This window comes from Narcine bancroftii, chromosome 1 (assembly GCF_036971445.1).
Source record: "Narcine bancroftii isolate sNarBan1 chromosome 1, sNarBan1.hap1, whole genome shotgun sequence".
NCBI classification, from domain to species: Eukaryota; Metazoa; Chordata; class Chondrichthyes; order Torpediniformes; family Narcinidae; genus Narcine; species Narcine bancroftii.
This window is the reverse complement of record NC_091469.1, coordinates 394,265,522-394,283,184: the sequence shown is the minus strand read 5'-3', so window position 1 is coordinate 394,283,184 and position 17,663 is coordinate 394,265,522. Positions and strand designations below refer to the sequence as shown.

The following is a 17,663-nucleotide window of genomic DNA, read 5'->3' as shown; positions in this document are numbered from 1 at the left end:
ATTCTATGATTGATGGATGGACAAAAAAATTCATGAATTATACAGCACAGAAACAGGCCCTATGGGCTGTGCCATCCCAACCTTCCATCTATCTTCACTGATCTGGGCAGAATCTAGCACATGAAAAACAGATCGATCATCAGACCTAACTATCAAACAGGTGGAGTCATTTTCTGACAAGTGTATTGGTAGCTCCCAAGAGCAGCAAAAAGAGCTGAGCTAATCAGGAAAAGCTCTGGGAAATTCTATTCTCAATGCAATCATGCAAATTCCAGCTGGTTGCACTTGTCATTGGAAAAATATAATTGGATCTAATTAACTTCTTTGGCTCTAGAACATGCAATATCATTCTGCATCAGCAACTTGCCATGATAACTGTTGAATTAATTCCAATAATGAGATTTTTTTTGGATTCTGGAGATAGTTCCTGTAACAAATAAGAAGATTGACATAACTACCTTCTGAGATAAGATGGAGTCAACCATCAGCAGCAATGAATAGAGAAGATACTAGACAGTTTAAAGCTGCAACATTGGATATAGTTGGCTCTGCACAAAGCCATGGAACGCATGTACAGTAAAGATGCATTCATCAGTGTGGTGGTACACCACCAGCCGACTGCAGAAGGAAATCTCTGTACCTGCAGGAGTGTAAAGGGACAAGACAACACCTGGCTGGCTGTCAATCAGTCGTCCTGAATGGATCAAGCCCCACCCGGTCGGGTGTCAATCACCCTCTGGGGTATAAGTCTGTGGCAGCCTTCTGAGGCCTCACTCAGAGTTACTGCAACTACAGCCAGTCTGGTTCTGTGGAAGTCTTTGTGGATTAAAGCCTGTTGTACAGTCTTTACTTTGTGTGTGTCTGATTCTGGCTAACAGCGCACCACAATTTAATCCACAAAATTTTCCCACAGCTGCCATGGAAAAACTCCTGAGCGCAGGGAGCCTCGAAGTCAACCCACGCCACCCGGAAGCCCAGACACGCTTCGAGATCTGGCAGCACGTGGTTGAGGCAATCATTGAGGCACCTGAAGGTGGTCTCTCATCAGAAGAGGTTGGTCAAAGCTGGGTCCCCAAGCCTTCCAGGTAACCAAAGGCTGCTCCACATACAAGAGCGCAATGGACACTCGCGAGAACTTGTACAAGCCCATCATGAATGCGGTCTGTGCAAGGTACCTCCTCAACACCCGAGCCCAGCAACCCGGGGAGACGACTGAGTCTTACCTGGAACACCGACTGTGTCTGGCTGAACCCGGGATAGGTGCAGAGGAAGTCAAGAGGCTGATCCGGGACGCCTTCATCTGAGGGCCACACTCAAGGGCCATCCGGCAGAAGCTGCTGGAAGACAATATCTACGCCCTAACCAAGATTGGGGAAGTGGTCCAAACCCTGGAAGCGGCAGCCCTGCACATCGAAGCCTTCGATTCCAGATTCCCCCAGGCTCTCTAATGGCCCTCTCACACTGCAAATGAAGCCCCAGATCGAGCTGGGGAGGAAAACGTCGCTGAGGCTGGCATCCGGCGCCCCTATAAGTACTGTGGGTCCTGGTGTGGGTCAGACCAATGATCGCGCTGAAACTGCCCGGCGAGGAACCAATATTGTTCCCAATGCAGCAAGAAAGGCCACTTTGCAAAAGTGTGCCTCTCAAAACCAGCCAGCAGCTCAGCGGCCCTCTATGATCTCCCCACCTCTCCCGCGGACCCCTCCACCTGCGCGTGCCAGGTGGTGCCATCGTCCCCGCAATGACTTCCGCCTTCCCCGACTTCGACTGTGCGACATTCGGCTCCGCCAGTGACTGTCACAGTGTGTGCCCCAATCACCTCCACGAGCACCCATCCTCGCCAGCATCGCTCGCCGAGAACTACAGCGACGTCACTTCCGGCTCACAGTGTGATGTCACTTCTGGCTGACGTAATGACGTCATTGCCCTCGGCCGCGATGACGTCACCCCCCCCCAGCACAACGGAGACGGCTGGGGAAGGAGGACAGCCACGCAGCGGGCACCCACGCGCCGCCGCCAACTTGGGCCAGGCAGCAGTCGACACGGAGGGCCCATGATGATGTTGAGAACGATGTGGTCAACACAGGCGATGACCAGGGCGCCCTATTGATGCTCCCCACGCCTCCAGGTGCCATCGGTTGCCACACGCCGCATCCAGCGACCGACGACATAGTCAACGGGGCGAAGACCAGGCCACCCTACCGATGCGCCCCATGTCCCCGGAAGCCATAAATTGCTGCGCATGGCTGGAGAGCAACGACTCTGACACCAAGAATGTCCTGGCAGCTACCACACTGACCAGGGACATCCCTCACGACCTCGGGTGCTTGATGATGGACATACAAAGTCAACGGGCAGGTAATGAAGTGCCTGCTCGACAGTGGCAGCACTGAGAGCTTCATTCACCTGAGCGTGGCCCACTCCCTGGGATTAAAAGTCTACCCCACCACCTGCTTGATCGCTCTTGCCACCAAGGATAAGACCGTTGCTACCCTCGGGCGCTGCTCGGCCGATATAACTGTGGGAGGGGAGACTTACACAGGGTTCAGGCTCCTGGTCATGCCCAAACTCTGGGCCCCAATCCTTCTGGGACTGGATTTCCAGTGCCACCTGCAGAGTGTCAACCTTGCCTTCAGGGGTCCCCAACCTCCACTCACATTACACAGAACGCCAACCTACCAGTCTCGGCCAGCCTGCAGCCTCTCCACACTGCGCATCACCCCACCAGCACTCTTCCCACATCTTGCGCTAGTCTGCAAGCCGATCGCCACCAGAAGTAGGCACTATTGCACCGCAGACAGAGACTTCATCAAGGCGGAGGTGCGGCGACTCCTGGCAGAAGGCGTCATAGAGCCCAGTAACAGCCCTTGGAGAGCCCAAGTCCTGGTGGTCAAAGGGGGAAGTAAGCAGAGGAAAGTTGTGGATTACGGCCAGACCATTAACCGGTACACCTAACTGGATGCCTATCCCCTGCCGAGGATCACCGACATGGTCAATGAGATAGCCCGCTACCTGGTTTTCTCCATGATTGACCTGAAGTCAGCATATCATCAAATCCCCATCCACCCGAATGACAACCCCTACACCACCTTTGAGGCAGACGGGTCACAAGCAGGGTCTCCGTTTTCCATCAAGAGATGGATCACATGGTCGACTGGCACAAGCTGAAGGCACGTTCCCGTATCTGGATAACGTCACTATCTGCGGCCGTGACCAGCAGGACCACGATGCTAACCTGGAAAAATTCCTCCAGACAGCCGGGGAGCTGAACCATACTTACAACAAGGAAAAGTGTATGTTTAGCACCACCCGCCTCGCCATCCTGGGGTACATCGTAGATCCAGAAAGGATGCGCCCATTAATGGAGTTACCCCTCCCCCCCCCCCACACTAAAGGCCTTCCGCAGGTGCCTTGGCCTGTTTTCTTATTACTCGCAGTGGGTCCCTCACTTCCCGAACAAGGTCCGCCCACTGGCCCAAGCTACAACCTGTCCCCTCCCACCCGAGGCGCAGGCAGCCTTCATCCGCATCAGGCAAGGCATCGTGGACGCCACGATGCAGGCTGTGGATGAGGACTCCCCCTTCTAGGTGGAGAGTGATGCCTCCGAAGTGGCCCTTGCTGCTACCCTCAACCAAAGGGGGTGCCCCATCGCTTTCTTCTCCAGGACCCTCCACGGCTCTGAGCTAGGGCACTCTGCCATTGAAAAGGAGGCCCAGGCGATTGTGGAAGCAGTCCACCACTGGTGCCACTACCTGGCCGGCAGGAGATTCACCCTCCTCACGGACCAGCGGGCCGTGGCGTTCATGTTTAACACTACCCACAAGAGCAAGATCAAGAACGACAAGATCTTGCACTGGATAGTCGAGCTGGCAATCTACAGCTACGACATCTAGTACCGCCCGGGAAGTTTAACGACACCCCCGATGCCCTCTCTCGCACCTGCGCGTCTATGCACGACGATAGGCTGCAGGCATTCAGGCATTGCATAAGTCCCTCTGTCATCTGGGTGTCACCAGGTTGTACCATTTCATTAAGTCCTGAAATCTGCTGTACACTATCAGAGACATCAGAGACATGACTGAGGCCTGTCAGGTCTGTGTGGAGTGTAAACCCTGCTTCTTCTGCCCGCCCCAGGCCCATGTTTTAAAGGCTACTAGGCCTTTCGAGCATCTCGGCATGGACTTCAAAGGGCCCCTGCCTTCCACGAACCAAAACGTCCACTTTCTCATGATAGTGGACGAGTGCTCACGCTTCCCTTTCACTATCCCTTTCCCGGACACCTCCATGGCCACTGTCATCAGTGCCCTGGGACAGATTTTCACCATGTTTGGCTACCCCGCCTTCATCCACAGCGACCGGGGGTCTAGTTTCATGAGTGACGAGCTGCGCCAGTACCTGACGGTGACCAGTCGCACAACGAGCTATAACCCGAGAGGCAATGGGCAAGTGGAACGTGAGAACGGGGTGGTCTGGAAGGCAGTTCTCCTGGCTCTCAGGTAAAAGGGTGGGCCGTTAAGTACTGGCAGGATGCCCTCCCCGAGGCGCTCCATGCCATTCGGTCACTGCTGTGAACGGCTACCAATGAGACCCCTCACAAATGTCTGTTCTCGTTCCCCAGGAGGTCGGTGACTGGAATGTCACTCCCAGCATGGCTCATGTCCCCGGGACCGGTGCTTCTTCATAAGCATGTAGACACACAAGGCCGAAGCCCTAGTAGAGCAGGTTTTTCTCCTTCATACAAACCATAACTATGCCTATGTTAGGTTCGGCAGTGGCAGGGAGGACACCGCCTCAACCAGGTATCTGGCACCAGCAGGAGCACCCACCACACCACCCTCCAGCCCAGGATGACACTGACCAGGCATACATCCCCATCCCCAGGCAGCTATGGGCCACGCAGGCCCTCTTTGACCACCAGGGGCCCACGTCAGCCTTGGGAGATGAACCCACCCTCACTACGCGCGGCGCCACACAGACCCCCCCCACCACTTCCCCTCTGACCAGTGACCAGGAGCCAGTCCTACGATGGTCGCAGAGACCCCGGTGGCCGCCGGATCGTCTAACCTATAAATATTGTATGTATATAGTGGGTGCAATTCCTTTGTTACTACTGACCCCCCCCCCCACCTGGGACAATTTTAAAGGGAGTGAATTTGGTGGTACATGACCGGCCTACTGCAGAGGGCAACCTCTGTACCTGCAGGAGTATAAGGGGACAGGACAGCACCTAGCCAGCTGTCAATCAGTCGGCCTGAATGGATCAAGCTCTACCTGGTTGGGTGTCAATCACCCTCTGGGATATAAGCCTGCGCCGGCCTCCTGAGGCCTCACTCAGAGTTAATGCAGCTACAGCCAGCCTGGCTCTGTGGAAGTCTTTGTGGATTAAAGTCTGTTTTACAGTCTTTACCTTGTGTGTGTCTGATTCTGGCTAACAGCACACCACAATAAGGATGCTCTTTATCGACTACAGTTCAGCATTGATCAGCAAACTCCAGGACCTGGTACTCAACACTCCATTGTGTAATTGGATCCTGGATTTCCTCACCTCCAGCCCACAATCTGTGGAGGTGACGTTTTTAACACTCTTCACTATCTCCATCAGTACTGGATTCTTAACCCCCTGCTCTATTCACTTTACACCTATGACTGTGTGGCTCGTCACAACCATAACATCATCTGTAAATTTGCCGACAATACCACAGAAGTGGGTTGTATGAAGAAAGGAGATGCGTCAGCATACAGGAGGGAGATTGAAAATTTGGCTGAATGATGCACCAACAGCCACCTTGCACTCAATGTCACCAAAAATAAGGAGCTGATCATTGACCAGGAAGGGAAAGCTATAGGTATACAATCCAGTGATCATTGGGGACGGGGTACTGAACTTTAAGATCAGCCATGATCTCGTTGAATGGCGCAGCAGGCTCAAAGGGTCGAATGACCTACTCCTGCTCCTATCTTCTATGTTTCTATGTAACACCACTACTTCCTCAGGAATTTCTGGAGATTTAGTATGGCACCATAAACCCTGGCAAATTTCTAAAGATATGTAGTGGAAAGTGTGCTGACCAGCTGCATCACGGTCTGGTGTAGGACACCAAAACCTTTGAGCGAAAATCCCTCCAAAAGGTAGCGGACACAGCCCATAACATTACAGGCAAACCCTCCCCAATGTCGAGAACATCTACAGGGAATGTTGCTATCGGAGAGCAGCAAGGATCTACACCACCCAGCACACATTCTGTTCTCGCTGCTGTATTCAGGAAAGAGGTATAGGTGCCATAAGACTCTCACTACCAGGTTTTGGAGCAGCTGTTACTCCTCCACAACAAACTCAATCAGGGACTGATTTAAGGACTCTTACTTCTGCACTTTATTGATTTTTAAAATTCTCTTTGTATTGCAATTTGTTTATATTTGTTGTCTGCTTATAGTTCTTTATTTGTTTACATGAATATGCTGTGTACAGTTTTTTTTTGCACTGCCAATAAGTGCTAATTCTGCCTCAACCACAGAAAAACAAAAGAATCTCAGGTTGTATGTGATGCCATGTATGTACTCTTGAAAATATATTCTGAAATCGGAGTCTTCTTCCCAGGGCAAAAATGTCAAATACTGGAGGACATTCATTTAAAGTGAATGTTGGATGGAAGGTGGCGGGGGGGAGAGACCAGATTAAAGACTTGAAGAAAAGGATTGGGCACTGAAGGCTTCCTGATCATATCGACGTTTTGGATCTGGAGTTCAGGTTGCCAATGGATGAACAGGAGTCTGTAGCAAATCCACATACTTAGCATTTCTGAAGAGATTCTCTTTCACTTACTACTGAGGTGGAAACTCTTTGCTTTTATAGAGGCAAAAGATGACACAAATCAAGTATATTACATGTTTTATTATTACATGACAATAAAGGAACCTTGAATACAGGGAATGAGAGTGAACCTACAATACAGGGGTGAAGGGCAAGGTGAATGGTGAAACAAGGGTGCAAATATTTTTGAAAACCACAAATGTTTATAGATTACACAAACTACAGTGGTATTGCTTGGAACTTAGAAAGTTGATGGGGAAAATCTGCTGCATTAGTCATGGACGGCGTACATCACACCATGAATGAGAAAATTAGTGTTTCCTGCTCTCATGGATGAGAGATGATTTAAAAAAATAAGACAGGGAAAGTGATAAAAAATAATTAATATAAAAGAATTTAAACTGTACCTTTGCATTGAGAAAAAGAGATCAATATTAAATATCACAAAGCATAAAAGAAGCATGTTGGCAGTGTATATTTTTGTTTCAAATTTTGAATGTATAGGAAGCAGGAGGAAGAATGTGTCTGCTCCACAATTCCAAAAATTATAGGTAACTTTTTATTACTAAAATATTAATAAAATGTCTATTGGATTTCAGCCTTGAATGTACCCAATCAGTGAACCTCCTCCATAGAGAATTCAAAACCTTCAATATCAAGTAAAGAAATGTCTTTTCATCTCAATCCCAAATGGTTCAACACTTATTGTTGGTGCATTCCCCCTTGTACACTTCCTGGCCTGGGAAGGCGACATCATCTTACTTTGCTATGCTTTGCAAAAATTTATGTTTCAATGAGATTTTATCATTGGAATGTGGAATATTTCATCACAGGAAAAGCTGAAACAGAAAACTCCACATACTTCAAGCTGTCGCTAGGTCAACATTTCAAGAAAAGGAAGGAAAATGGTGGGAGTAATTTTAGATTACTCTAGCAAATAAACAAGGTGGGCTGTGACCACCTATGTCTGCAGTTTTCTCTATTTCCCATTCAACAAAACACTTTGAATCAAGTTAATGGATCCTCAAAGTAAAAATCTTGGACATACACAAGACAATGGGTGAAGAAAGGGGCATCAACAGGAAATAAGCATTGACATCATGTAACAGAGCCCAAGGTTCTTGCAGTTTACTTTCACATTGTTTTGATCACACACCATGAACATTGTCGAGTTTTGGAAAGTAAGGAACTGTCAAAGTACTACAAGTGAAGAACAACTTGACTCATCTCCAAATCAGAGCAAAAACTTCATTTGGAAGCAAATGATAAAATACCTAAAATAAGTGTATAAAGTATGAAATGGAATATGTCACAAATTAGAAACAGACACATTTAAGAGCTGGCATTATAAATTTCAAATTTGGGTTATGGAGGAGCTGCTTCTTGAGCAACTTGTGTTGATGGTTGAAGAGCAAAGAAAAATAGCTGGATGATGAAGAGCCGTTGGAGAGAAAATTCCTTCATTTTTCCTTTCCTTTATGGATTTATAGATAACTGAGTTTTCACTGGAGGAAGACAAACATCAACTTTCAGGGGGAAGAACAAGCAAGAACAAATATAATGATCAAAAACCAAGTCTAAAACAGGAATGTGTGCAAAACCTTATGAATTGAGAAAAGGGGGTAAGGTGACATATACTGTAACCATTTTGTTAGCTACAGACATAATGATCTTATAGCCCTGAGAGAGAGAGAGAGAGAGAGAGTGGGGGGGGGGCGAGTTGGGGTGGGGGAAGGAATAAGGGTACAGCACCAATTAAGGACAAAATTCTATTCAAAGAATATCCAATCTCAACTTAGAAACAAAGATGTACTTTTACCTTACCAGGAAGACGAACACCTCTAAATAAAATTAAATAACCTGGAGGTCTTTGACATTTTAGAAATATTACAGCAGTTAGATTTATAACATAGCAGATTTTAACAGTACATTGCAATCTGAGATAAGATTCAGTGAGTTCAAAATCCTTTCGCAATAAACAACATTGCCAGCTCTGTGATCAAAACTAATCAGGAAATGTGATCAGCAACTGCACATAGAACACACACAAAGAAATTGTAGCTCAGGATTTGAGCATCCCACTGGGGAACACACAAACTACAGTCATTCCAAATCTTCTCAAATAAGCCAACTTTCCTTCTTAGCAGATTTCCCAATTCATACATTGCCCTTCATAATGACTGTGATCCCATCAACTTACACCAGAAATACTTTTGCAAGTTTGAACAGTGGAGACAGAAGCATTGAAAAGTACATTCCTTCAAAGCAGAGTTTGAGCAACCCACTGCCCAGATCTTCATCCCCCCCTATCTAGGTGGTTTCTGGAGAAGATCATCACTCACCTGTTGTAGAATCCTTACAACCACCTCAATTTCAATGGGATAAAAAGCAGTGCAAGTTCTGAAATTAGCTCAGCTCATTGGGGCACCAAAGAAAACTGACCTCAACGAGTTTCTGTGTTACTCAACTTTGCTGAAGAAACCCTCCAGAATTAATTTGGCATCTCGAAGTTCCCAAATGTAGATAGTGAGTGTGCAATTATTTGTTTTTGTATTGCTATCTGTCACCTCAAATTTTCAATGATCAAAACAAATGCAACAATTTCTAAGAACAAAATGCAGCATTTGCAGTTCCTCCAAATTCAACAGCAATAATTCTTCCCATTGATGAGATTATCTTTTCCCCTCCCAGACGTTGTTCAGTGTTGACAATTTGAACCTATTAAATGATTCTGTACAGCTTCAGAATAATCTTGCATGACTTCTCTAGTTGTATGCTGTTTTGGATGGATCTGTACACTTAAAGTTTGGTAATATTTTGTAATAAAGCTCACTGTATTCAGACTAGTTTTGAAGTCTATACTCTCACCTTTTTCCCTGTCATATTGAAGGTCTTCTGTTGAGCAAGGGCTACCCTCCTGAGATCCAGTAGGGTAGAAGGGAGAGACACAAGGTGAATGGCTGCTGCAGCTACTACTCCGCTCTTGGACAGAGGGTGTCTGTGTGTCAATACTGCGAGTACTGCTGCTGCGGTAGTGGGTAGGAAAAGGCGCTCGGTGGCCATCAGGAATCTCCAGGGGCTAGAACATAAATGAACAGGGGTACGTTATTATTATTGCCATTACAACGGCAGCAGCTAATGTTAATACTAATTTTTCCACAGAATTCAAAACTAAAATAAGGTTTGTAAGAACTGAAGAGTATGTCTTAAAAAGAGTGTACTTCCATGTGTACGAAGACAAACATGTTACTGTTATTCACTGATATTTTAATCTTTCAACCTACAAAAGAAAGCAAAAGTGGTGAATTCTGACAAACAACCATGTCCATTATTTTGGTTCCAATGAATGTATCACACAAATCCATGCTTCTATGTGAACAAAAATAGGAGGAATATTGTAACAATGTCTTCAAACCATTGAGAATGTTGAGGCATTTAGATTGGGAAAAATAAATTCATTCAAGAAGCATCCTTTGAACTGTTGAGTCAGTGCTGAAAGTACATTCATATTCCCACAACACTCACCAACAATTTCTAACTTCACGGATATAGTCACGGACTTTCAATTATCACCTGTTACATGAGAATCCACAGTTAAGTGTTTAATTAGAAATGTTTGATTGCTTAATGGTAAATGGCTTAGTACCCTGCAGAACACGTACAAAATATGATTTGTCACTTATAAAAGGATCCATACCAATATCAGTCCTTTCTTTCAAGTCTGTTTACCAATCAGTCAACCTCATAATGCCTCTATATCTGGGATCCTAACATTTTCTTTCAAAGACCATACAGGGTAATGTTAAAATGTTTGACAGTTTCATGGTCAAGAGTGCCATGTACCAAATGTTACAGTTTCAAACAATATTTTTAATTCATTATTTCAAAATTAAAGGCTATTTAAAGAAAAAGTGATGACAAATGCAGAATACTGCATAGCACCAAGGTACCCTGAAATGTAGACAGAAGAGATTGCAGACATTGTCATCTAGAGCAAAGGAAAACTGCTGGAGGGGTCAGTGGGTAAGAGAAAAGGATAGCCAACATTTCAGGTTGGGACCCTGTTGCAAGGTTTCAAACAGAAACATCAACTATCTGTGTCTCCAGATGCTGCTTTTGACCCACTAAGTTCCTTCATTTGTTTGTTTATTCTAAAATGTTGATGTTTTGCCTTATAACTTGTAGATTTAGGATTGCAATACTCATTCAGACTCAAGAATAGCTCTGGGCACTATTATCCAGGGCTTCACACACTTCCCCAGGGTGAAAAAATATGAGTACCACATTAGACCTTCATTCATAGTCATCTTTGGCCAAATTCATTCATGCCAACCAAGTTGGCATTTTAGGTTAGTCCCTTATCCTTCTACAAGCCCTTATTATTTACATCTCTATTCAAATGCAGCTACGAATAAAAAAAGCCTTTTACAAGCTTATCTACCATTCAAAATGTTTGGCCTGGAAGTCAGCCTGAAGAAAACTGAGGTCCTCCATCAGCCAGCTCCCCACCATGATTACCAGCCCCCCCACATCTCCATCGGGCACACAAAACTCAAAAAATCCATTTTGAAACTTGTACTTCAAATTTTTTAAAAAACTCTCCTGCTTCTATAAATGTGGTTGTTTGATGTGAACAGATTGAGCAGATCATCATGATCTGATCTTAAAAGAACAGGCTCCATTTAGATCTCACCATATATTTATCAGTATATGGCTACAAAACCTTCATCCTCTAAGCAGGGCTCAACGACAAGTAGGAACATCATTTGTGTATCACGGAAGGTTTGTCATTGGTACTGGGTTGACACCATCAATATAACAAAAGTGCTAACTTGAAATGTTGTCCTGCAAACACACCAAACACAATGTCACAATCACCTGGTGTGTTGTACTCTCTACATTTGCTACCTTTAAATAGGTATATAGTCAAGAGTTTTCCCTGGACTTCTCAAACCAAGTTATCTGTCCAAAGATGATATATTGACATATTTCATAAAACACAACAGCCATACTGCTTCATCATCAACAGAGAGGACAAGTAAAATCAAACTCCTTTTGTCGTAGCCAAGCAATGTGCCCAAGAATGCACTTCCAAAATTAAATAGGTCATTTAATGTAGTTGTAACATCTTCCTATTTTATCTAACAGAATAATAATTTCTAATGTCCTTCATTGTGAAACTTTCTTTTAGCAACTTATTGTAAAGGTTAGTTGCATAGGTTTGACAACATTTTCAATTGGGAGGCATTATCTATCCTTTTAAAATACAGGTGACAATGATCTTCCCAACTAGCTAACCTTGAACAACTGCATTTCAACAAGCAGTAAGCTACACAAGAATGTTCAGTTGCTGTCCAATACAAAAGCATCTAATGAAGCGACAAGCTTTTACTATTGCAACTAAATTTGGTAACTTGAAGCGGCAGCTACGATGAAAGAGACTCACAGTCACCACATTGGAGGTTCTCAACAACCATTTATTTCAAATCCTGAGTGCGCCCCTTTAAGAACAGCTTCAGCTCCGCCTCCGCGTGGGCAGTGATGTCATAATGTCTGCCTGGGGCTTGTGCTGGCAAAAACCACGAGGCAAGGAGGTCCCCCGATGGCGCCATCTTCTCGTGGCTGCTCCGCCACGTGGCGGTACAAGTGGGGCTGGTTTGCCATGAGTATGTGCGCTGCCACACAACACCCCAGAACCGGCTTATGCGTCCCGCCGCTTAGGCGGACGGCCTTGGCGCTTGGGCTGAGCCGTTTGAATCGGTTGTGAAAGGTCTAAGTGTGCCACCTTCAGGTGGTCTACTGTAAATAGATCACTTTTACCCCCAATGTCTAATGTGAAGTCTTGCTGGACCACTGAAGACAGGCCTTCATAAGGGTGCTGCAAGAGTGAAGTGTGTGGGCCGCAGTGGACAAAGACGACTTCGGCCACATCCACGTTTTTGGGCAGTCGGGTTGACTGGGTGCCGTGATGCGTAGGATGCGGGGGGGCCAGCGAGGTGAGTCTGCTGCAGAGATCTGGCAACAGGGTTGGGTGATCGGTCATGGAGTCTGATTCTGGGCCGAAGAACTCACTGGGCAGTGACAGTAGCGCGCCATACACCAACTCTGCGGATGATGCCTGCAGATCCTCCTTCGGGGCTGTCCTGATGCCAAGCTGGACCCAGGGCAACTCGGCTGCCCAGCCAGGACCGTTGAGGCGAGCCATGAGGGCCGACTTCAGATGGTGGTGAAATCGCTCCACCAGGCCATTAGCTTGTGGGTGATATGCCGTGGTTTGGTGGAGCTTAACCCCAGTAGGCTCGCCAACTGGGTCCAGAGGGCAGAGGTGAACTGGGCATTCCTGCCGCTTGGTGATGTGCGCCAGGATTCCGAACCTGGCGATCCATTGAGCAATCAAATTCCTGGCGCACGTCTCGCCGGAAGTGTTCTTGACGGGGATGGCTTCCGACCACCTCATGGTCTGGTCGATCACCGTCAGCAGATAGCACGCCTCTCTGATCACTGGTAGGGGGCCCCAAAATATCAATATGTATGTGCTGGAACCTTTTGACTGCCGGGTCAAACTGTTGAATCGGAGCCTTCGTATGCCGGTGGACCTTGGAGGCCTGGCACTGTGTGCAGCTCCTCACCACTTGGGCTACCTCCTTCTTAAGCCCATGCCACATAAACTGCTCCACCACCATCCACACCGATGTCTTGACTGAGGTGTGTGCTAGATCCTGGACCATGCTGAAGGCCCACGACCTCCACTGCGGCAGAACTACCGGGCACGGCGAACCGGTGGAAACATCGCAGAGCAGCATGTCCAGTCTGCCCAGAAAACGAATGTCCTGGAGGCGGAGCTCTGTAGTGGCGGTACAGAGGGCCTGCGTTTCTGCATCTTCCTTCTGTGCCTGTGCCAGCTGGGTGTAGTTTAGGCCTGGTGCAAAGTTGTGGATTGCGGGTTGAGAGAGCGCATCCACTATGACGTTATCTCTACCTGCTCTGTGCCGGATGTTGGTGGTGAACTCTGACACATAGGAGAGGTGGGGCTGCTAGCGAGCCTCAGGGTGGATCAAGATCTGATGTAGCCCCGTACCAGGTCGACTTTCGAGAAGACCTGGGCGCCATGGAGGTTCGCTGTGAAGTCTTGGATGTGCGGGATGGGATACCTGTCTGGCGTTGTCGCGTCGTTCAGGTGCCGATAATTCCCGCATGTTCACCAGCCCCCGGAGACCATGTGGAGAGGAGAGGCCCAGGGATTGTTAGACCGGCAGATGATTCCCAACTCCTGCAGGCGGGAGAACTCCTCCTTGGCCAGCTGTAGTCTCTCGGGCAGTAGGGGGCCTTGCATGGAGATATGGTGATAGACCCCCATGCTGGGGCATGGCGGCGGTGAACTGCAGCTGTAGGATGGTGGGAAATTCATCGAGCATGCTGGAATATTCGTCACTGGGAGCGTTGATGGCAGTCATCTCCGGCTTGCAGGCTTCCGTGGCCTCGAGGCGGACTGAGTGGAAAGTGCAAGCATGGACTAGTCATTTATATCCACCAGCAGGCCATGCGCTCTGAGGAAGTTGGCCCCCAACAGCGCAGTACCCACTGAGGCCAGCATGAAAATCCAGCGGAACTTGTCTTTCCCAATCTGGATCTGCGCCCGCAGAAGGTTTTGATGGGAGAAATGTTGGGTGCCCGCAGGGTGGGACCCTGTGCTCGGGTGCAGGTCTTGAGGGCAGTCGGGGGTAAGACCTCAGTTCCGCTCCGGTGTCCCCTATCTCCATAAATCCCTGGCCGGTGGACTTAATCGGTCACATGCAGGAGGCTGTTCGTTTGGCCAGCCGCCGCAGCCATCAATGGCGTCTGGCCGAGTCGTTTCCCTGAAAGGTACAGGGCCGTCTACACTTACGAGCTTGCGCTCCCCCCAGCATTGGTGGTAGAAGCACCAGATGGGGTGGTGCTCCTCCAGCTTGTGCTTGGGGGAGGGTTGTGACTGGCTGGTTCCTGGGCGGGTGACCTGGCTGAGAGCAGCCTCATTTTCCCTTTTGGTTCACCAGAGGGTGTCTGCTCGGGCTGTGACTCGCCATGGGTCAGTAAAATCCTCGTCTGCCAGCAGAAGCTGAATGTCTTCGGGCATCTGGTCCAAGAAGATCTGGCATAACAAGAAGAAGGGCTTGTGATCCTCTGCTAACACCAGCATCTCATCCATCAGGGTTGACGGTGTTCTGTCTCCTAGTCTGTCTAGATGCAGGAGTCTGGAGGCGCGCTGCTGTGGGGAGAGGCTGAATGTACCCAGAAGGAAGTTTTTGAGGGCAAGGTATTTACCCTCCACTGGTGGGTTGTGGATGAGGTCATCCACCCTGACCTCAGTCTCCTAGTCGAGCACGCTCACGACGTGGTAAAACATCGTGGCATCTGAAAAAATGTTCCTGAGGTGAAACTGCGCCTCTACCTGCCTGAACCACATACGTGGGCAATGGGTCCAGAAGGGGGGTAGTTTCATGGTGACCGTGTTGATCTCTGCGGGATCCATGCTGGGAGACCAGAAAAACGTCTTGGCTCATCGGGGTCACCATTGTAGCGGCAGCTGCAATGAAAGAGATTCACAGCCACCACGATGGAGATTCTCAAAGACCGTTTATTTCAAATTCCGCACACTCCCCTTTAAGGACAGCTTGAGCTCTGCCCCCGCGTGGGCGGTGACATCATAACGTCTGCCTGGGGCGCACGCTGGCAAAAGCCACGAGGCAAGGAGGTTCCCCAACACCGCCATCTTCTCGCGGCTGCCCCACCACGCGGTGGTAGAAGCGGGGCCAGTCCGTCATGAGTATGTGCACCGCCACACAACACCATTTTTCAAACATGGAGGTAGGGGAAAGAAAACTAATAAAATAATTTTAAAAAAAATCAGGGATGGCAACAAAATTCCTCTCTTGTAAATCCAAGCCGCCATACTGAACGACATTACCATTCAAACATTAACCTTGCCCCCTTTTTTACTGAGGCTAAAATCCTTCTTTAAAAACCGTGCAGATTCTAAATCTCCACAGTTCAAATATACTGAGTACAAAAATAAATCTAAAATGTGCCTTAACATCTCACAAAGACCATGCAAGTGGAATGAAAATTCCCTTTGTACTGTGACTTAGTAAAAGCAGATCTGGTCAATTTGATTGCAGCATTCCTACTTAACGATTTTAGTATTACATATGCAGTTCTTTCTTTTCTTTTCTTTGGCTTGGCTTCGCGGACGAAGATTTATGGAGGGGTAATGTCCACGTCAGCTGCAGGCTCGTTTGTGGCTGACAAGTCCGATGCGGGACAGGCAGACACGGTTGCAGCGGTTGCGAGGGAAAATTGGTTTGTTGGGGTTGGGTGTTGGGTTTTTCCTCCTTTGCCTTTTGACAGTGAGGTGGGCTCTGCGGTCTTCTTCAAAGGTGGTTGCTGCCCGCCGAACTGTGAGGCGCCAAGATGCACGGTTTGAGGTGAGTGGCAATGGTCAATGTGGCAGGCACAAAGAGCTTTCTTTAGGCAGTCCTTGTACCTCTTCTTTGGTGTACCTCTGTCTCGGTGGCCAGTGGAGAGCTCGCCATAAAGCACGATCTTGGCAGTGAATCATATGCAAATTACTGACAATTAAACATGTGATTTTTTTTTGAGAACTATCAAACCCTTGCCTTAAACTAAACAGCACAAAATATTTATATAAGGTACACCTGAGTTAGAGACAGAAAGAAACAGTTCGGGCATCATTACTACTGCTCCATTCCACCAGCAGGAGTAATAAAATCCACCTCTCCTTTGAGAGAAGGACGTACAGCTGTTAGAACACAGCAAATCAGGGAGTACAAAGGCTAAAATAAACCCTTAAATTAACAAGCCCATGCAAGTTTGATCATTGTTGTGACACCGTGGTTCAGTAGTTACAATCTCCTTACCATATTTTGTAATTCAGTTTCAATTTTTACATCTTGGAGGGAAAAAAAAGTTTTTCTAACAGCTGTTGGTTTTAATGCACTTTGCAGACTATCATCATAATTGCTCCACAGTGGTTGCAATATCGTTGGCTCTCCACTCAGTGCTGGAAAACAGCAACTCCTATATATATGTCTGCTCTTCATTGACTATAGCTCAACCTTCAACACATTATTCCTTCAGTGCTGGTCAAGAAGATCCAAACACTGGTCTTCTGAATCACCCCCCACCCTCCCCATGCAACTAGATTCTTAACTTCCTCATTAGGAGACCACAATAATTACAAATTGGTAAAAATGCCTCCTCCTTAGTGATTATCAACACAGGTACACCAAGGATGAGTGCTCAGCCCACTGCTCTACTCACTATACACCCACAATTGTGTGGCCAGGCACAATTCCAATGTTATCTACAAATTTGCCGACACCACAGTTGTCAGCAGAACCACAAATGGCAATGAGGAGTGTACAGGAGGAAGGTAGATCAACTCAGTGAGTGGTGTCACACCAACAACCTTGTGCTCAATGTTAGCAAAACACCAGAGATGATTGTAGACTTCAGGAGGAAGTCAGGGGGAAACACGATCCAGTCCTTATCGAGAGCTTAGTAATGCAGACGGTCAAGAACTTCAAATTCCTGGGTATCAACATCCGAGGATCTGACCTGAAGCTTCCATATTAATGAAATCATGAAGGCGGCTCGGATATACTTAGTGAGGTATTTGAGGAGATTTGCTGTAATGTTTGTATCATGTTTGCATGGTCACTAGCAAGGAAGGCCTTGATTATAGTTACTATTTGATTAGACTTGACTGCCAGCAGGGGGATGACACACAGTATGTTGTATCTGTAATGGAGGCTCGCAGCCTCATGGCATACCTCATGGTGCTGTTTACAACAAC

General features: G+C 47.4%; 1 protein-coding gene across 5 annotated transcripts in view; it reads right to left on the bottom strand.

Moving 5' to 3' along the window:
- LOC138751440 (glucocorticoid-induced transcript 1 protein-like) overlaps nt 1-17,663 on the bottom strand; it is a 296,823-nt gene that overhangs the window by 51,182 nt on the left and 227,978 nt on the right. For all 5 annotated transcript variants that reach the window (XM_069913710.1, XM_069913712.1, XM_069913709.1 and 2 more), the window contains one exon: nt 9,680-9,890. In XM_069913710.1, the coding sequence (XP_069769811.1) occupies nt 9,680-9,890 (211 nt within the window). The remainder of the gene's footprint in view (nt 1-9,679; nt 9,891-17,663) is intronic.